The sequence below is a fragment of the Parus major genome, chromosome 2 (genome assembly GCF_001522545.3).
Source record: "Parus major isolate Abel chromosome 2, Parus_major1.1, whole genome shotgun sequence".
In the NCBI taxonomy this organism is placed as follows: domain Eukaryota; kingdom Metazoa; phylum Chordata; class Aves; order Passeriformes; family Paridae; genus Parus; species Parus major.
In genome coordinates, this window is record NC_031769.1 from 52,092,815 (window position 1) to 52,115,236 (window position 22,422).

At 38.1% G+C, this 22,422-nt stretch overlaps 1 protein-coding gene across 6 annotated transcripts in view; it reads right to left on the reverse strand.

Moving 5' to 3' along the window:
- The window catches only part of TNS3 (tensin 3), a 166,131-nt gene that overhangs the window by 98,792 nt on the left and 44,917 nt on the right, over window positions 1–22,422 (reverse strand). For 5 of the 6 annotated variants that reach the window (XM_015618189.3, XM_015618188.3, XM_015618181.2 and 2 more), the window contains 2 exons: window positions 20,993–21,031; window positions 8,060–8,101 (listed from right to left, as the gene is read on the reverse strand). Coding sequence is in view for 1 of the 6 variants with exons in the window: in XM_033511984.1 (XP_033367875.1) it covers window positions 8,060–8,101; window positions 20,993–21,031 (81 nt within the window). In the remaining 5 variants the exon portion in view is untranslated. The remainder of the gene's footprint in view (window positions 1–8,059; window positions 8,102–20,992; window positions 21,032–22,422) is intronic. The other variant, XM_015618184.2, reaches the window with a different exon arrangement.

A 22,422-nucleotide genomic window follows, 5' to 3' on the forward strand; every position in this document is an offset into this window, starting at 1 on the left:
TTAAGCTCCAGTGTGATTGTCACCCGAGCTCGGTATGTAACAGAGAGAAACAGACATCTGGAAGGGGCAAGTATCCCCTTCTTCCAGGATAGGTTTAAAAAGAAAAAAAAAAAAAAAAAAAANAAAAAAAAAAAAAAAGCACTAAACCACTTTAAAGGGAGGGGGGGGGAAAAAAAAAAACCAAGATGCTTTTTGGTGCAAAGTCTGGGTGTGTGGCTACTTTAGCAGAAACTAATTACAATTTCTAAAAAAAAAAAAAAAAAAAAAAAAAACTACAAAAAGGCAGCTACTACTATAGAAACATTAAATAAAAATAAATAACAATTTTCACTTTATATTTAACTATGTGTATATATATATTTAGCTTGTGTTTATTCTATTATATATGTTTTTAAATTCACATATTTTGTATATTTTTTAATTTAGCACTTAGATATGTCTATGTTTTAATACAGAAAATCAGAAGTTAAATTTAATATCATGCATTAGTAAATTAATAAGAGTATTCCTCCGCCTCTTCCCTGCCCTGTATTCATACTTAATATACAGACACACACACATAAAAGCTTATTTATTAAGGGTTAGAGCTGGAAAACTGATAAACCCTATCTATTTTGGCTACACAAAACAAGTACTCCCAAACCAAATAAACTGTGTTTGAATGGAAGACGCCTTAGAACTCTCCATAAAATGATGCTGTGTATCAAAATCTGGGAATAACTAGGACATATACAAGCATGAAAGTGGCATGTTTTCTTTCAGAATTTCTGAAAGTGAACTGTTCCGGCAAATTTTAAAGCACAACTGATCACATAAGATGCACCTCGTGTCAGTGTTTGATCCCAGTTTCATTAGTTTCTATGACAACAGAAGATGAGGAAACTTCATGGTATTTTCAGCCTCTTTTCACCCAATCCCTTCTTAGAATTCTAAAGGCTTTAGACAATACAGATAGATAGGTAAAAAAGGGGGCCAAAACAAGTAAATAACTATAACTGAAATTCAAGACATAGCTTTTGGCATATTTTGTTCTGGTTTTATAGTAAGCAATTAGAAGCAGGACTCTACACTCCCTTGGTTTCTGTTAGTCACAGATGCATCCATTGCTTAAGAAGTACTTCTGCTATTTTACTAAAAATTTGATGACTAAACTGTCATGTATCCTGAATAATCAGACAGCTTCCTCTGGTAAGAAAGTTAGTGATAAAATCATTCTCTATTTCACACTGTTGTGCCATATAAACTAGCATAAATCCTAGAAGCATGCAGTGTATAAGCATATGAACAATAACATAATGCAAACCACTAGCAAAAAAAAACATTAGTGAGATATATTTACTATATGCATACTGTGTCACCAAACCATCAGAATACAAGTTTCCCGAAACAGGATTCAGCAGTACAAGGCAGACCATTCACAAAGGCAAAACATCACCATCCAAGCGAAAACAGACAGTTTTCTGCTTGCTACACATTGGAGGGATAATGGCAAAAATTTTGACTAACCTTCCAAGACAGCAAATACCATTTGGCATATCCCAGAATGGACAATTACACAGAAAATCTCAAAAAGCTAGGTATGATTTTAACTTCCCGACAACTAACAGCAGTAGAGAAGATGCCAGGCAATGAAAAATGGTTCCATATAGGGTGCTCTAACCACACTTGGCTAAAAATTTAGAGTTGTAACTATGATAGATTCAGTGAAACTAGTGCTTGATATGTTGTGAGTAGGACAGACCACCCTGAGATTATTCTTCTGTTAACTACTCCCCATGATTCTTGTGCCCCTGCTTCCCTGGGACTGCCTGGCAATGCTAACCAGTATACTTGACAATATAACCAGTCATATAAGGAACAGTTTTCAAAAAAGTAAACACCTTCTATTCACCTATTTATTCAGCTTTAAATAATATTTATATTCCAAACAATAACACATAGAAGTTATCCCTACATATGCAAGTGCGAGGAACCTTTTGGTCAAATTTACCTGCAGCTGTGTGAAAGCCAGCAGGTAAAGGCAATAGTGTCTCTAAAAACAACCATCTTCTCTCCAGTCACAGATTTTTTTTAATAAACAAATTCATTGCATTCAAGGTACTATGTCATTGCCTTTTTCCAGTAAAAACTCAAGCTACACAACTCCCTCCTTTGAAACACACTTTTTTTTATTGAGTCTTTCACAGCCATTGGTTCCTGCATATAGTACTGGGCTCATCACAGAGCTTGTTATGCCAAGTTTCTCAAAAATTCAGTCCTCAGACAAAACCATCTGTATTGGTTTTGTACAGCCTGATTTTTGGTAGCAGGGAGGCCACAAAGATGGCTCCTGTGGGAAGCTGCTGGAAAACCCACAGATTTTGCTCCTAGTCAGAGAAGAGGAGGAAGGGAGAACAAGTGAAAGAAACAACATGGAGACACCAAGGTCAGTGGAGAAGAAGGGGCAGGAGCTGCTCTAGGATCCAGAGGCTGGAGGAGCCTGTCCTTGGAGGACTGCACCCCATGGAAAGAGACCCACACCACAGCAGCTTTAGGACTGTCTGCCTATTGGAGGGACTCACACTGCGGCAGGTGCAGTAGGCTGCTGCTCTTGAGAGTGGACCCATGTTGGAGAGGTTAATGGGGAACTGTCTCATGTGGGAAGGACCCCACAATCTCACACGGGAAGGACTCCTCTCCAAGAGCAGCAGAAGAAAATCTCAGTTATGAACTGACCAAAATCCCCATGCCCTGTCCCTGTGCGCTGCCAGTGGGAAGGAGGGAGGGGCTGGGAGGAAACACTGTTTCAATGGCTTATTTTGCTTCTCATTATCCCCCTCTGATTCTGTTAGTAATAAATTTCACTTTGCAACCTTAAGTTGAGCCTGTTTTGCACTTGAAGTGTTTTCTCCTGGTCCTTATCGCAACTCATGAAGCCTTTGTTAATTTTTTTTCCCTCTCTTCTGCCCAGCTGTGGCAGGGGAGCGTGAGCAAGTGACTCTCATGAGTGCCTGGCATTGGGCCAGTATCAAATACGACACCATCCCAGAGTCCCCTACAGCCAAGGCATGCTACAGAAGCTAATAGTCCCATATTTAGTTCTGTATCACTTTCACCAGGTGAAAACAGTCACCAGACATAAGCTTCCCAGTACAGCCTGCTGCCAATGCAAGTGTAGAAAGTGAGCCAAGCAGTCCAATTAAACTAAAGCACAGACTGAACAAAACAGACTTTTGAGATCAGCCCTGTTTATTCACCTTCTTCTGACACTAAAGAGGGTAAATTTCATCATGGATCACCTGGCTTGTTTCAAATAGCAAGCTTGTGCTTGTCCCATGCAGCAAACAGCATCTCATACCTTTATAATCTTACTTTGAGCTGCTTCACAGCTTCAGAGAAAAAACATGACAAAGGTCATGTACAGGCCAGCTCACATCATGTGGCACAGAGATGGCATTGAGACAACTCTGAAAGTTCAGAAACAGAAGGAATAAGGAATAACTTCTCTACTAAATCTGCATGCCCTGTCCTATGATGAAAGGCTGTCTCTCAAAGAAATTGAGAAAATCAACTAAAAAATAGTGCCTGAAAAAAAAAAAGTACCTGTAAAAAAAGTCACTGTCTCAGCTAGATGATCATTCTTCACTTTTCCAAGAACATAATAAGAAAACTTGGGTTACAGCCAGTAGGCTTACAAACCTCACTAGGCCTACATACTTCATAGGTTAAAGTCCTCTGTGGTAGAGATTCTAACACCAGAAAGATTATGAAAAGGTCAAAGGATAAAAGGAGCTCAGTTTTGCACTAGATAAATTCATTTTCATTTTTGCAGTACACTTAGTTACTACACAGCTCTGGAAAAGTAAGTAAATCAAAAACCTAATATGTGAACTACTGTTTCCAATACCAAAGTAAAACTAAACATGTGGGCCACATGTGGGCTTAGAAATACTACAAGGGATTATGACTTGCCCCTTTTGAGACTAGAATCAAAGTCAGGCTAAGGAAGCCAAATGAAAAATTAAGTAGTTGCCTTTCCTAAGACCTCATTGCTGGCACTGAACTATAATATGGTAGTATTAGTAGAATGATACAGTATCTTCTTAAAAGTTATCTCAGAAGAATATAAGAAAACCTGGTTTCAAGGACTGGGTTGTTCTCAACAGCTGAGTCAGCTGTACATCAACCATATATATATATATATATATATATATGTTCCTTTGAGGAACTGCACTACTGAAAATTCAGAGCTACAAGATCTGACATGCACTCACGTAGCTCATCTGTTTCTCTCCTGGGCTCCTTATTGAATGACAGCGTTAACAGGTATAAGAATCAATGAGCAGAAACTACAACGATCTGAAATGTAAATCAATGATAAATCTGTGACTTAAGGGTATTAGGACATTTTGAAAGAATGACATGTACCTACTTTGGATATAAGTATTTTATTTGTGCCTATTTTTAATACTGCTATAAGCAACAGAGAATTTGATTAGCTAACCTGCATAAAATTATATGGGTTTTACACAGATTTTAATCATCTTATGAAACTATTTTTCCGTGTGATTGTTCACCATTCAAATAGCATAAATAAAAACACAAATAAAAAGACTCATCAGCGGGATACCTGAATGCATTTGAACCAGATCTGTGTTGTATTTTCATTTCTCAAACCATGGACAGGAATCAGAAGAAATTCTCCAACTTATTCCAAGGCACAGTGTGACAGTTCTATACATTCCAGCATACTGCAGAAAAAGGGCAATGAACTACACTGTCATTGGACTGCTCACCATAATAATTCCTACTGACACAGTGGAACATGTTTGGATGTTTTGGATGAGAATCATAATTTGCATAATCTTTTGGCCTCTGGCTTTAGAATGATTCCAAGTGCAGAAAACATTCATGCTTTGTAAATAAAAATGTCTCTCTGCTATTGTGTATCAATTCCTGTAGTAAATATTAAATATTAATTAAAAATATTGTTTTAGTTGACTCCACAGAACAGATTTATTTCTACTGCAAGTAGCTATTTGTTTGAGAGCAACTATAGTTTTGTTTTGTATACTGTGGTCCATAAAAATCCTGATCTGTTCCCCTGTGTGGTGTAACAGCAGGAGTCTAGACAGATATGACCCTTGCAAGTTGCAGTGTCCACAGAAGTTATAAATCCCAGCTTGCTTTCTCTCTGACTCTTAGCTGCTGGCAAAGCTGCTACCATGATTCTTTCCTACAACATTTCAGCCAAAACTTTCAGGCTCTCCAAAGAAGTTCACTGTAGGGCTTTGTAATCCACCCCAATTTTAATAAGTTTGTTGGGCCCTTGGATATAGAGTTCTACCTACCAATCTGCCAGGGCAAGAAGGAACTAACTAGGGCAGAAAGATTATCTTCCAACTTACTTAGATTCAAGAAAATAGCCCTGCTCATGGCCTTAAAGTTCCTTGTACAGTTGGGCTGTCTATTCATCGTTTGGTCTTTTTTCATAACAGAGAGAAGGCACATAGCGCATCTCTGCTACTAAGGACTTTTAAGAAAATACTGAATGCATGTAAAATCATTATTCATGTGAGAATAAGGTATAATTGTGTCTTACTTAGTGTATAATTTTACAAATATACATGCTCACATTTAGAAAATCATACTTCTGAAGCTTTAGTTCTAAATTTCAATTTAGTTGCTCAAAATATGTTAATATGTTAATATTAAGAATAAAATAACATTCCATGAGGAAGCCCTTTAAATGTAAAAAAATGTACTTCTGATTTCCCAAGCAAGAATGTTCTATCCATGCCTCAGAGCTAACCTGAACACTAGAATAAAGCTAATAAAATTTTGAAATCTAGGTAGTGTCACAGCCTAATCAAAACTGTCTTGGCTGGTGTTCACACAGCTTTCCTATAAAGCAGTAAGGGGTGGCACTAGAAATATTCCATTAGCAAACACATTGCCAGGAAAAAGCAAGAGAGTTTTTCTTTCCTAAACCAGATGCCATGAAATAATATGCAAAGGAGAGAGAGAAGGGAAGAAATCCCAGAGAAAAAACAAAACAGTTAAAGCAGTTTCTTCTAATTTAGTTAATAAAAAGAAAAGGAGAACAAGCATGGCACAGATTTAGAAGTAAGAACAGAAAGACAAGGGATGCACCTCCCATTAGCATCACACAGATGGGATGTGTACTGCAGTCACAGAAAAACACTTGCAAGAGCCTCATGCAAGCCTCATCTCATGGCTGCATCCCAGCCCACTGCCTGGAGGCAGCACTCTATGAATTGCCCAGACTTGTAGCTTTACACCTCCTCTCTTTTCCAAACAGAAGTCTGTGTTTCAGATTGGACCTTTCTTCTGTACGTCAAGCCATGTCAACCTTTGCTCCTGGAATATACTAGTCCATAGAAAGTAACTACTGACAATTTCAGGAAGCTCACTAATGGTCAAATAATAATCAATGCAAATGCAGTAAGATAAAAGGCACAGCTGAAAAAACATTGCTTGCTATTATAGTTGCTTTCAAAATGGCTGTGCACAAAGTATTACATGTACAGAAAAAAAAGCTAAGAAACATATGATCCTGGCTTGTGTAACAACCAGTAAAAACAGGAAACCTTCTGAAGTATTCAGATATAATACAAAGATGTTAAAGACTTCCAGCTAGCAACTAGATCAGAGAATGATCTCATTATTTTGCTTCACGTTTGTTTCACTATAAGCAGCCGTCAAAACCAATTATTCACATGCAAATAACTAAGAAGTTTGCTCTTTTCTGATTTTTTCATTTTAGTCAATTTGTCTGGTTAAGGATGAGAACAGTGAACTGAAAGGAGGAACAATCATGTCACTAGACACTTTAACTGATCTCAATTATCAAATATATTCTAGCAATTAGGAATAATTCTAATTTTACTGAAACGGAGTAGATAATAGCATGAATCCAACACAGAGATACTCTTGGTTGTAGAAAAATATTTATTGTCAGCCAAAGGAAACTAACTATACTGCTAATACAAACATAACCTCTTTGAGTATCTCCTGTCTACAGTATAGGTAGTCAGGGATCAGAACTCTTCACACCCTGCAACAGAGTGGCACCAGCAGAGTCCTGCAGGACTGAACCACAGACAGCATCACAAAATAAATGCAATGCACACGAGACTAACAAGTGTGAAATAAATGCTCATTTATTGCAATAGAGAGCTGGTCTGAAATTGAACAATAAATCAGTGAAGACCATGTACATCTTGCAAGACCTTTCTTCTGTCCCTTTTTAAATTTTAGCCTCATTTTCACAGGGGCAAATCAAACACATGCATCACAATTGCCTAATAGCAGATACTTAACTATATGTATCTCTCATGATTTATTTAGAAATCTACAAGATTTGACATCTCTATTAAAAGGTAACTGCAAAGGACTTAAAAAAACTTTACTTTTTTGTCTTATTTATTTTACAGAAATTGTGCTAAAAGTATACTTAAAAGCGCTGTCAGTATTGAAATGAGCTGTACTTCCTATTTGCAGAAATTTCTGCATCAGCTAGATAACCAGGTTCTACTGCTCCTCAATAAATGTCATTAATACTACTTTTACCAGGAGTACTACAGCCATACTAATAAAGGAGTACTACAGCCATACTAATAAAGCATTGGGAAAGAGTACCTAATCTGTTTTTTAAATAACATGGCACAGCAACTAGAACAAATATAAGCTTAAAGATCAATTTCATATTGAACACAATACAAGAATCAATATTATCCTTGCTGAAAAAAATAATCTGACTTTCTGAATGCCTCTGAATACAATTCAGTCTATGAAGATTATAATATTTCCCTTTATTTCTCCCCTGCTTAAAAACAAGGAATGCAGAGTTCATTTCATTGTTTCTGAAAAAAGTCAGTGGTGGAAAAAAACACTAATGGTCCTAATCAGAAGCTAATTTCACACAGTACAGAAACCAAGGTGTGTACTTTGAAAATGGCTAGCAAGAATGTTTTGTGAAGATGTGATATGGCCACAAGCAGGAAAATAAATCAGGCCAAGTAAAAGAAAAAAGAATAAATAAAATAGAATTACTTACACTTCTGGTTACATGATTTTTAACCACCTCAGAGTTATTAGCCTGCAAAAGAAAAAAAGTTAACACAAACTACTTTAATTCTCCAGATAGTTTAAGTACTTTCTAAGAAATCCCCTCCTAACGGCACATACATACATACCCACATACAAAAAAAATCATTCAGAAGTACTTATTCATTCCATTAATAATTATTAATAAGCTAACTACTTTTCAAAAATATATGGAAAATTAATTAATTTTGCACTATCATCCTGCATATTCAGGTCTATATGACAGTACTCAGCTACAGAGAGTGTTTATTTCAAGGTACAATATCCATGGAGATGTACACTGCTAACCACTTACTCCCTTTTTTTTACATTTTTACCCAATCTCTCATTCTATGCTTTTTCATGAAAACAGACACTTGAGTGGACATTAACGAACTGCTGGCAATTTTCTGAAAGTACTGTATGAAAAAATCTTCTCAAGGCTTTAAAACATGCTAAGTTGTATCAATGGAGGTTTAAAATAAACCTTTTAAAAGGAAAAAGCCAATCCATCACTACAAAAAAATCTACTATCAGCAGTGGTACAACTAAAAATTGGCCCTAAATCCTGCTGTGGGAAAGATGTTTTGAACTAGAGAGGCGGTTTCATAACTGTCAACATTTTTTGTCATTCAAGTCCAGACACACTCTAGTTACAAACCTCACCTTGAAAGAGCTATAAGTTTTCAGAGTGTAAATTACAACACCTTCAAAACCTTGTTTAGTTAAATGAACCATACACAGTTTTACCAGGGCATACCTCCTACACCAACAATAATGCTTGCAATGTAAAATCTGCTCACAGTTATTCCATGAGAATAGGCTTTAGATTTGACTTTTTTTTTTTTATTGAAAAGCTTGACTTATCTTGTCAGCTATCAAATCTCCACAGTGTTGAAAGTACAAATCTGTCAGTCAGAAGAACTAACACATAGACCAAGCAGACCTATTAATTCAACCCATATGAGCCATGGATTTGTTTGAAACTTCAAGGTTCTTCTCAGCAGATTAAAGGCGATACACAGGACAAACAACTGTATAACTGAACTTTCATTACTATTATTTCAGTCTCAGCACATCCACTGCTACTTAGCAAAAATACACAGACCCAAATAGAAAAAGGCAAAACACACAAAATACAGTCTTTGGAGTCACTTGGAAATCTCTGTATAAAGAGACTTTATGAGGTGCATGAGCTGAGCACTTGGGAAAGCGCTCACCAGAAAGTTCATACACAAGCTGAACTCAGCACCCACCCTTCTACAACAACTAAGTAGCCTATTTGTGTAATTGCATATACAGACACAAATGAGGTTTACACCTAATGTGTGCCAGTTAAAAGGGATTCTGTTCACGTGCTTCTCAGCTGGGCATTGGATTGGTGTAGTCTGCAAGTTTTTCTAGGATCACTATAAGGTGGAATATGGAATAAGAAGCAAGAAGCTTTCTTCTCTTTCTTTTTTAATGTTTTGAATTTGCTCTCCAGTTTCTCAAGTTTCTACTGAAATGTCTCATATTCTCTCACTCTGCTAGAAGCAATAGCTCTCTCCACTTTAGTACTGAGAGGAAACAGAGAGAGCTAAAAGCACAGAGCTTGACATAACTATTTCAGCTTGCAGGATCACAGTTTCCTTTTTCTTCTGACTTAAGGGGAAGACTGCTGAAATGAGTTATGCTGAAAGAATCATCTCAGGTAAACAGATGAGTTTGTATACACAAAGAGTGTCTGTATGGATGAATGCAATAAAAGATTACACTCAAGTTTTCATATGCTCCCTCCACAACTTTAAAATGGTTGCCCCCAAGCCAAATACGGCTTTCTGCTGCCTATTCATCAGCTCTAGGACTAAAATTACAAATAAACTCCTTCACTGGCTAACTACTGTGGTAAATTTGTTTGAGACTGGACAGCCCAGCTTCAAGTCTCTGACTGGACACGTATAAAGAGGGGCTTTGAAAGTACATTCTATTATTCAAGCTAAAATCTTAACCAAGACTATCAGCCCCATTGAGATTTAAGTCTTGAACTTCAAATTCCTAAAGTTTTAGTGAAGGCTTGACATTTCTTTTGAAACTTCAACATTATTTACTACACTGGCATGGGGTGACCACTCTAACCACTGTAAGAGATAGGTGTGCCAATTATAAATATTTCTGGTTTAAAGTCCTAAAAGAAAAAAAAGGAAGAGCTCACACATAAATCTATGGTACATCCAAGTAAAAAAAAAAAAAATAAAGGAAAAAAAAATTAAAAAACAACCAGAACAGCTAAACTGATTTTACAATCTCTGTAAAAAAACTATGAAAGTCCTCCCTTCCCTCCTTCCCTATTCATCTCATAGCTGCTGCTTCCAGTTTCTGAGTTCTGTTCCATTTGGAAGACATAGTGTCATAAGCAAAAGATCTGATATCTTACATGGAAAACATCACCAAATATTAAAATATCTCACCACATATTTTTGGGGGCATTTTTTTCTAATACTGTGTGTAAAAGGAGGTCTTCATGGGGAAACTGTGATGTGTGTTAAGAGAATTATTTTCCAGATGTAAACTTAGAAATCAGAGACAACAGGAGATTTGATGCCTACCACATTTCATTAGCCCCATGTGCAGTTATTGTACTTTGACTCAATATACTGAACACCATGTTAACAGTATGCTCAGTATATTATGGCTAACATGCTATCCTAGTTTAGGGCAAACTTGGGAGGAAACTTCCAAAGGGGTCCCTCTAGAAAGCAAATCCAAGCAGCCCCTCCCCATACTGGTTCATGAAATTATTTCCTTGGAGAAAAGTGGAAAAAAACCTGTTTATTTAACAAGCAAAGTATTCACAAGCATAAAAATTAATAATATTAAACAATAAAACCTCTTGCTGTTCTGAAGAGATGACAAATTCAGAAAGTCCTTGTCATGGGGTGTAGCTCCGCTCACTCAGCCTCTTATCTGTCCCTCCTGCACTGGAAAATGACAAGGGCCAGGCCCTGGTGGGTGACAGGTGTGAGCTCCTGGTGCTGTTTTGGGTTTTCAGTCTAGAGCAGAGCAAATCAGTTCTAAGAAAAAGAAAAGCCACAGTGTGGGGAACTTCTCTGCCTCAGCTAGCTAAAAGCTAACTAAAAGCAAAGGAGAGCTCTATCCCACTATCCCTTCTGCAGACAACACAGTCCAGGAGAGAGAATCCAGGGGAGCAGGTGCAGCTTCTGAAAACAAACTGCGCATTGCTCTTCCCTGCTTTTTGCTCTTGGAACCAGTCTTAAATGTTCAGAACTTAATATCCAGCATAAATAGAACAGACAGCTGGAGATACAAGCATCATAGTCACCTTAGGACACATGAATAACATGCGTATGCTTATGACCTTACTGACATAATGGAAATAAACTGGGACAAATCCTATGACTGGAGTTTTGGAATGGAAGGGTACAGGCTCTTTAGGAAGGACAGGCAGGGATGATGAAGAGGTGGTGTTGCCCTCTGTGAATGAGTATGGAGCTCTACCTCATGATGGATTAGGAGCTGATTGAAAGTTAACTCTTCAGGATGAATGGGAAGGAGGACAGGAAGATTACATTCTCATGCAGTTCGGCTACAAGGCCACTTGACCAGGAAGGCCAACCTCATGAGACCTTCTGCAGTAAACAGAATGGCCTCAAGGGTCACAAGCCCTGGTCCTCATGGGGGACATTAAACAACCCAGCATCTGTTGGAAGGATGCCAAAGCAGTACACAGGCAATCCAGCTGGCTCCTGGAACACATTGATCCCTTCCTTCTCCAAGTGACAGAGGAACCAATAAGGAGAAGCACTATGCTGCATCTTGTTTTCACCAACAAAGAGGGCGTGGTGGGGAACACGAAGCTTAAGTGAAACCTGTGCTACAGTGACCACAAAGCAGTGACATTCTAGATCCTTGGGGTAGTGAGGAGCATGCACACCAACTTCACTACCCTGGAATGCTGGAGAGCAGACTTGGCCCTCTTCAGGGATCTCCTTGGTAGAATGCCATGGGCTTAAAGCCCTGGAGGGAAAAGGGGCTCAAGAAAGCTGGATGAAATTCAAGTATTGTCTCTTCCTGGCTCAAGAGCAATGCATCCCTACCAAGAGGAAATTTGGCATAAATTCCAAGAGGCTTTCATGGATGAACAAGTTGGACATTGGACAAGTTGGGAGTTGCTCCTGGACAAACTCAAACACAAAAAGGTACCCTATAAAAGGTGAAGGTAGAGACAGATAGCCTAAAAAGAACAGAAAAATTGTCTGAGCAGTCAGGGAACTGACACAAGTAAATCTGGCCAAGGACATCAAAGGTAACAAAAAAGTTTCCATCGGTACACTGGTGATGAAAGAAAGACCAGGGAAAATGTGGGTTTTCTCAGGAAGGATATGGGAGACCTGGTAACCCAGGACATGAAAAAGGCTGAGGTACTCAATGAAGGTAAAGGCAGGGACTGGAAGAATGAAGAAGTGTCTGCTGTAGGAGACCACAAAGTCCAAGGCCATTTAAGGAACTTAAAGGAGCCGAGGTCCATGGGACATGATAAGATACATCCATGGGTCCTGAGGGAACTGGCTGAGGAAGTGGCTAAGTTACTATCCATCACATTTGAGAAGTCGTAACATTCCACTAAAGCTCCTACTGACTGGAAGAAAATTAAACATAACCCCCATTTTTATAAAGGTAATTAAGGAAGACCCAGGGAGATACAAACCAGTCAGTCTCACCTCAGTGTCTGGCAAGATCATGGAGCAGATCTTCTGGAAACTAAGCTAAGGCACATGGAAAATAAGGTGATTGGTGACAGCCAACATGACTTCACTAATGGCAAATATCGCTTGACAAATTTGGTGGCCTCCTATGACAGCATTACAGAACTGGCAGATGAGGGAAAAGTGACTGACATCATCTAGCTGGTCCTGTGCATTGCATTTCCCATTGTCCCACACAACACCCTTGTCTTTATATTGGAGAGACATGGATTTCACAGATAGACCACCTGGTGGATGAAGAATTGGCTGGATAGTCACAGTGTTGCAGCCAATGGCTTAATGTACAAGTGGAGACCAGTGGCATTCCTTAGGTGGCTATTGGGACTGGCACTGTAACATCTTTACCAATGACATGGAGAGTGGGATCAAGTGCACCCTCAGTAAGCTTGCCAACGACACCAAGCTGTGTAGTGTGATGGCCATGCTGGAGGGAAAGGATGCCATGTACAGGGACCTAGACAGGATTGAGAGGTAGGCCTGTGTGACCTTCAGGAAGTTCAACAAGGTCAAATCCAAAATCCTGTGTCTAGGTTAGGACAATCCCAAGCACAAATACAGTCTGGGCCAAGAATGGCCAGCTTGACATGTCTCAACAATGTATGCTTCCAGTTGAAAAAAACAATCATATCCTGGCCTGCATCAAAAGCAGCATGGCCAGGTAAAGGCAGATTGCCCCTCTGCTCTTGTGAGAACCCACCTGGAGTGCTGCATCCAGCTCTGGGGGCCCCAATATAAGAAAGATGTGAACCCACAGGAGCGGGATCCAGAGGAGGACTATGAAGATGATCTCCTCTCTTATGAAAACAGGGTGAGAGAGATAAGGTTATTAAACCAGCAGAAGAAAAAGACTCCAGAGGGACCTTAAAACAGCCTTCCAGCACCTAAAGGAAACTGGAGCGTGACTTTTAACAAGTGTATGCAGTGACAGGACATGGGGGAATGGCTTTAACTGATGGACAGTAGTTTCAGATTAGATATTAGGAAGAAATTCTTCACTGTGAGGGTAGTGAGGCACTGGAACAGGCTGTCTAGAGAAGCTGTGGATAGCCCATTCCTGGAAGGGTTCAATGCCAGGCTGGATGAGGCTCTAAGCAATCTGGTCTAGTGCAAACCCATGGCAGAGGAGTTGAAACCAGACAATCTTTTAAGGTCCCTTCCAACCAAACCATTGTGTGATTCTATGGTTCTACTTCTGTACCTCACAGCATTTTAGTATCATATATAAAAAAACCAAAAAACCTTGTTGTCACCCCCCAATAAGGATAGTTCAAAGGAAATTAGATTGACATGGTTAGAAAAAAAAAACCACTTTTCTGTGAAATGAGCTAAAATCATTCTAAAACCAATTACTGTAATTCTCTCCTACCAATATTGAACAAAACCATCATGGATTTCCAACAATGACTCCCTAAAAACAGTGTATCTAAAGGAAAAATAAAGTCATTATAGCAAAAGATAGAATGACACCGTTTATAGTTTCTTCACCTTTATCTGCCCTGAACACTTCTCACTTGGATTGCACTTTAAAGACATCCAAAACCCAATTAATTCCCCCTTTCCACCCTCAAAATCTGCCAGGTGGTGTTGTGACATTTCTCCAAGAAAAAGGCCTGAGGTTTGACTCCAGTATTTAATGTCATTAAATGAGAAGAATCAAAAGCAAGTTCATATGTAACACTTCTGCCACACCATTTTACTTATGAGCAGGTACTAAATTTTTGCACCAATGTGAAAAACCTAAATTAAATGAAACAAGTATGATTTCTGACATGATAGAGAACTAAAATTGAATAGGATGTCAGAGATGAAGTTTACTTAAGCAATAAGCAAACAGAATCCACCCTTATATAGCAGTTAGACCAAACATCAGAACTTTACCTAAAGTATCACACTTGCTTCACAGTTCTATCCAAAGAGAAGGGTCCACATAGATAAATTATTCATTGTGCTTAATACAATGAATTCTGACACTAGGAAAAACTGATTTTTAAATTAACACTAAAAGATTTGTCTTTTCCTTTTGAAAGACAAGTGGCAGTCCTTGATTACACTGTAATAACTAATGCCACAGTTATTTATTATTTCAATATTTGGCTAGCATTCACTTACAGTGATGGCATTAGTACTGTCCTATCCTTTTACACATACCATTGTTGAGAAAGCATTTTCAAAGATTAACCAGAGGCATTTTCACATGGAACATAAGATCTGTCACTCTCAGGGTAAGCTATGAAAGAACAGAAAATTAGGCAGATAAGCAGAAAAAATATACCTTGTAGTGGGTACTTCCCTTTTCCAGTATGAGCTGTCAAGCAGAACCTATGCAAGTCCATTTGTTTTTTAGTGAAGTCAAACATAGAAGAAAAGTTTCAATGCCATCTGAAAACTATTGATACTGAAGAATCTGAACAATGGATATTTTTTCTTTATAAAAAGGAAGTTGGGAAGGCAGAAAGAAGCATGGCATACCTTGGAAGAACATAACACATCTGGATTTATCTGCTATAATAATTAGTGTCGCACTTCCAAAATGCAGATGCTTCTGCCTTGCAATAGTACCACACTCAGTAGAAAAGTGTGAAGTCAATTTGGAGAAAATAAACAAGCAGGCAAACTTGGCTCTGGAAACTACCAAACCTTTCCTTCTTGTTGATGCCCTGTTTCTGTGGACTGTTCAAAGAAAGCCTGCTTTTCATTTCACTTTGGATGAATGCCTGGAACTGTACATACTGTATTATAACAAAACTTCATATTCAAATTCCTATTAAATCTTGTAATTCTCTGATATACCTAGGAACAACATGAGCCCTCCCTCCTGGAAAATTCAATGACTACCGTTTGAATTTAGTATGCCATGCACAGCTCAATTCAAGATCACAGCATTTCATTAATTTGAAGGATTGGAGTAGCCAATTAATGCAGATTTATTCTCTGTGCCCTTTTATGACTAAGTCAGAGACATTTACAAACAAGGCACTGACTGCACTTAAAACAGCATTTTGGAACCAGGGGTCCATGGCCTTACTCTGGTAAGCACTTGAAATCAAAAACTAAAAAAACAAATCCCATAGAAATGCATTACAAAGAGGCTCACACCAGCCCCCTTCTGGAGAACTGAAATACAAAAAAAAGTTTGAAACATGATCATGTCAAGTTTTTCAAATCAGGTATCAGCTCACAGGTTTTGTCAAGGAAGTGTCTCATCAGTCTGTTCTGCGTATCTACAATGAACAAATCAAGAAACTAAGAAAAGTAGAATTATTTTTTTTTAAGAAGCTGAAAGAAAAAAAGGAAAGGAAGAGAAGAGCACAGGTCAAAATTTAATAAAGCAATACTGAACAGCAATACAGAGAGGGCTTTAAAAAAAAGTTTCAAGGCACCTTTGCTTCCTTGTGAGTTCAGGAAAGCTGTATGAAAGAGAAGAAACATCCCTCCATAAATGTTTCTCCAAAGCCCACAGTTTTCATGGAGACACAAGCACTACGGTTCTGGATGGTGACAGAGCAGGAACTGAACAGGCAAATAGAAACCTCTGCTGGATATTACCACCCTTTGCAAACAAAACAGAGAACAGAACAAGGCTGTTGCACTTCCCTTCCCATAATGTGTAGGCATGTGCACAAGACAGGCAGCTATAGCCTGCAGCACTCCCTTAAGAACTGCTCTGGTGACAGTCTTGAAAGGAGCCAGGAAAGTTCATGGCAATGGGAAAGTATGGTAGATTTAGCATGTCCCTCACCTTCACCAAATCATGCCTGCTATATGTATATTATGCTTGCTTCACATGCATCGCATAGGTCCTGTGAGCTAAAGTTTGAAAGTAGCATACAAGAAAAAAAAGGAAGTTTCCCTAAATAACAGAGCAGGCCATATTCCTAGTTTTCCATAAGCTTTCCATGCTATTTCTTGAAAGAAGAAGGACAGGAAAACATGAGAACTAATTAGCCACAGACAGTTATTACAAACCAAACCCACTTGATAAATTTTTCACAAAAGCCTTTACTGATTTAAGCCAGAAACCAAATTCAGAGCTGGCAGAGCAAAATCATTGTATATGCCAGTTTCTAACTCAGTTTAGTTACTGCTATCATTCTCCACTGTGTTTGGAGGTCACGCCTGACTAACCAAATTTAACGTATTATATCTTCTAGTAATAATGAAACCCCACTTATAATGAAATGCAATCCTTCCCAATTACAATGAAATGCACAGACCTTCCCAATACCATAATTATTCAACTTCCCATTTCTCAATAAATCTCTTGCACGCCCACTTTAAAAACAGATGGACTGTGTTCCATAGGAATGACGAATTGTCTCGCATTGTTTGTCTGAAAACATGTGTTTAAAACTGAATGCAGTAGGGATAAAAATTTATTTTTTCATACTCACTGATCTTTCTCATACAAAGCTTCTGGGGAGGATTGCATACAACAGTATGAAGAAAAAGGAAGGAGGGGGGGGTTTTTTGCAACGGACAAGTGTTCTTTCAAACACTGTTGAGTATTGAATTTTCTTAGTTTCCTGCTCTCTTCCTCACTTTTCATAGCTGGGAGTTTGGTTTTATGTATTTTCAGTTCTTAGTTTTTAATTATTTTTTTTTTAGAAAATATTGGCACTAGGTTGTATGTATGTAGGTGTATACATAAACTACGATGGATTTTAAATAAAAAATTAGATAAGCAATTAAAATGAGGCTTTTGTGACTTCACACTCACTTCTTCAGCAATTTTTTACAAGTTATGCTCCTGCTCCTTTTAAAAAACCAAATGAAAAATGCACACATCCAAAAAAACCCAATCTCTATTTCCCCAACAAGTACTTTTATTCTGTTCTCCTCCTATTTTGAAACTGTACAGAGCACAATCTGACTTACTCTTCAAAATCAGGTTTTAGTTTGTTAGGAGAGGCCTGAATGTTCAGGTCTTTGATTTTCTTTCTACAGGCAGAAAAGAGGCTTGCATAATTAAGGAGATGGGGGTGGAAATCAGAATCATTGACACCCTCACTCAGTTTATATCAAAATGATCAAACTTCCACTCAAAACATAGCAAAACAGCTAACCAAACTTCAGCTTGAATTGACTACTATGGTAAAATAAACATTACAGGTAAGTGTCCATTTACTCGGTCCATGTTATAATAGCTAGTTATAAAAAGCGAGATTTAAATGGCAGACTAGAGGTATGCAGAATTCTTCGGGGAAAAAAAAAAGAAAAAAAAAAGGCTATTAAGGTTAAATCAGGAATTTCTGTGCTGAAGATCACTATTTAAAGGTGTCTTAAAACTGACAAGTCATGCAGTCGTAAGGACCATTTATCAATGAAGTAATTTTAAGATAAGAATCCATGTAAGCGTTTTGAGCCTTCACATCACATTTCATCACTGCAAAAAATTTGGTGGCATAGGTGATGGGACTCTGAGGAATTAAGAATTTGTTTGCTTTATGCTTTTCAAAGATACTATCATGAAGGACAAAAAATAAATTCAGTGAAAACTAGCTTACTGCCCTTTTGAAACATCATAAACTATCCTAGACTATTTCCTGACTCTAAACTAATATCCTTCCATTGGCTTTCTTTTTATCTTTCTAAGTAATAGATGAAACAAAAAGTATTCAGAGCTCTATGGTTATGACCTAAACCTTTCCTTATTTTGACAGCACAAGAGGAAAGGACTTGTCATCATTTTTTTAAAATTAAAAACATCAATTTAAGAAATACTAACAGCTGAGTAGCTAACAATCTTTCAAAATAAGATACAATAATTACAGTAAAGGCCATTTAAACAAACCTACCATCTTTGATTTTTATCCAATTTTAGAAGTACTAGATAAACTCACACAGCTCTCAAGTAAAAACAAACACAGTGACCATGCCACTTTTTATTTTCCTTCAAGTTCTTAGAATAAGCTACAAATTTCTGCAGTGAAAGACCATTCCCACAAAGAGTCCATTGTCTCTTCATGAAATAAAATTAAGTGCAACAGAATAAGTCATCTTTGCTAAACATTTGAATTTAATTAATCGAGCTGGACTAACATCATCCCACTTTCTGAGGAATGTGCATGACAACATAAAGTAAGCAGTATTAGAACACAGGGACCACTTTGTATTTTAGCACCTGAAATTCCAAACAGCTGCACTGAATTGACATATGAGGCTCCTGATGTCATTACAAAGCTGCAAGAAACACGGCTCATGAGAAATGGGAAGGGCCCCTTTGGTAACAGACAAAAGAAAATACTCAATAAAACACACATTTTGAAGAAAAATAACATCTGTGAATTTCATCAGGCTTCAACAGTCTTCCAAGAAATGTGTCACTGAGATTCTAACTACAATTGTTGCTATAAGCCAGTTTAAGGCAATATAGGCAACCTTTACATTGACTAAATAGATGCAACACTGATTTAAAGAAAGCATATGTATAGTTTATTCATGTGGAAACTAAAAGGTTAGAATTCCTTGATTGGATTGGAATGAATTGGGATAAATCCATAGTTCAGCAGCAAATTATGATGATGCAAAGTTTTGTTTAATTTGAATAGATGTTGCCCTCCCTATTATCTAAATCTCTCAACTTATTTTTGATCTTGTCACTTTACACTCAAAACAGTTGTCAAAAAAATGCTTAGAGCTAACATCATCACAGATATTCCTCCTTCAGAACAACAGAACTATTCATTAAATAGATAAAACTTACTTGTGCTGAACAAAGATATAATATAAAAATTTCACCACATTCACACCAAAAGCAAATCACACTATTCAATCTTGCTTTCCCCAACAAAACATAGTGTATACTGTGTAGTGAAAATATTTCACCTACAGATATCCCTACAAGAAATTTAAATAGAATTCCACTCCTTCTGCCCAAACCAGTAAATGTTTTATTTGGTGACTGAATATACCTCTGTCTACATTCCTGCTAGTAAACTAAAACAGGTTAGGCCACTTTTGCCATCTGCATTCTTTACCTACTGGCAGGTCACAGAGTCAGTTGGGACTATATTATCAGCATTGTCCCATGTACACAAAAAACAAGTTCAATCAGAATTATTAATGACTAGTAGCATATCCCACAGGTTGCTGTATGTTTAAATCTTTTTCCGAACCACAATAACCAGTTTTCCACTTCAGAATCAATACCTCGGTTGAGTGCACAACAGAAAAGAAAACAACTGTATTTGCCAGTATGCACCTAATACTGTGAGCTGCAAAGAAAAGAAAGGGTTTATTTTCGATTTATAATTTAAGCAGTGATGCTATACAAGATCCTCAGACTCTGACATGGGTTAATTCATAAAATTACTGAGTCAAATCTAGGAGAGACCTCCAATGAGTTGATACTCACTTTCCTCATAATATCAGAAATAACCGATTTTGATTTCCAGGCTTTATTTAAAAACCACCTTTTGACTTCTGTGGTTTGTGATAGGTAAGAACCATCACCTCTATTTTTCCACCATGCAAATCAAGACACAAAAATGTGTGTAGTGGCTTGGCAATTCACACAGCAGTGAAGAATTGAGATGTAGTATTCCTAATTGCCAGTGGTTGTGTATTGTACCTACAATACACAGAGTTCTTGGCTGACACTTGTGCATCAGGTGTTGGCTGCTTAGTCCTAGTAATGACACTAGCAGCTGCCAGTGCTGGTTCAACAAGTAACTTAGAATCCATCTCCCCAGCATCACTCATATTACTCTTGAAGTTCAAACAACCAAATCATGCAAGCCAGAAAAGGCTTAAGGTTTTCCTATCCTGACCAAGTATGGGTTCCACCAGCAACAGAAAATAACAGGTCCTAAACAAATCTTATACTACTTGCACTTCCAAACTGACACAAGATATCAGTATATTGAAACAAATCATTACTGAGCTGTTTTGGTTTTTTGTTTGTTTTGTTTGTTTTTTTTTTAATTTAAAAGGCAGAAATAAAAGCATAAAACATGTGCATTCCTGGATGGGCCAGGACACAGCAACAAGCTTCAGAAATGGATCCCTGATTTGCCAAGCTTCAGAGAGGAAAGGTGATAGCACAGTACTGAAATAATAGGTTATAGGACACTACAAGAATAATCTAACCTATAACCTAATAAAACCTGATGGCTATCAGTAGTGCCAAAAATACTCACCAGCTCATAGCTGCTTGGAAGAAAGCAGGGTGTCACCACCTGCAATAAAAAATTTTGATAAAATAAGGAAAAAAAGATAATACCTTTGGAGATGTCCCAGCTGCATTGTTTGAGCTCCATCCACACAAAGAGGTACCAACCAGATCAGATGCAGAATCTACTGTACTATCAGCTGTACTATCTACTTTCGGCTCACTAAAAAGTTAGCACTAGCTCCATGTAAACTCAGTGCCCTGCTCACATACTCTGATCACTGAAACAGGTCGAAGAGTGTTGCAGTGTGTTTCGTGTTAATGGTATGTTTGGTTATTACCTAAGTTGATGGTTTGGTCCAAATGAGACCCTTCCACCCTATGTTGTCAATCTACCCTGAGTCTCCTGTCAATCTGTCTTAGGCCCACCGCATGCTTGGAATTCCTCTTCGGAAATCCCCTAAACTTCGATGCTTGATTAGTCCATGTGACCCAACCTTCCCCCCTTACCTCCCTCATTGGATGATGATTTTGTGAACCCTGCCTTTTACCCTCCCCAGGATATCTCTGATTAGCTGATGCTTTGTACCTTCCCTTTGAACTGCCTCCCTATTTCAGCTGTTGCACACTCACATTTTCTGTCTTTTGCCCCCAAGATTCCCCAGAGCAGTAAATCCTCTATTATCCCATGCAAAAGACCTCCCTTTTGTCCTTGTCTCCTCAGAGCGCAGACTGACAGCCATAAAACCGTAGAGCAAGTGCTCTAGTCACACCTTGGGTCATCCTGCTCCTGGGGTGTGACCCACTCCTGTCACAGGCTGAAGTGATAGTACCACATAAACTCTGGTGAGATGCGATAGAAGAGTAATGTCTTCCCTCACATCACACAGTGAAACATGAAGGGTTTTCTCCCTTCCTCTATCCTTTACAGCATTCTTTAATCATCACCTTAGTTTTAGTTAATGAGTAAGCATTCTGCTTTTCAAGAAACCTAGAATTTCAGCAGTTCCCAACACCTTACCCTTGCTCTGGAACTGACTTTGGGTCATGAGTTTAGCAGAGCAAGCAGAACAGATATTCTGTGGATTTACATATCTTCAGAGATCTGTCTCCAAATTAAAAACTCTTCCTATGAAAAACACAGTCTGTATACATCACACAAAAAAAAACCCAAACCACCTTATTTTGATATTCAGAAACCAAAACACAAAGAAAGCCAGGAAAAGCATGACTAACTTGGACTACATGATGACCTAGGGAAAACCAAGTGTTACATTATTTCTACAATCTCATACAGCAGGCATCCTCAAATCTCACACATACAGTCATGTAGGTTCATCCACTCATACCACTCAGCTGAACTTCAGTAGTAGTCATCAAGCATGCGCAATTTAACAGGTACCTTGAGGAAAACCCCAGTGAAAACTGTTTCATTTAACATGTTCACCTTCAAAATTA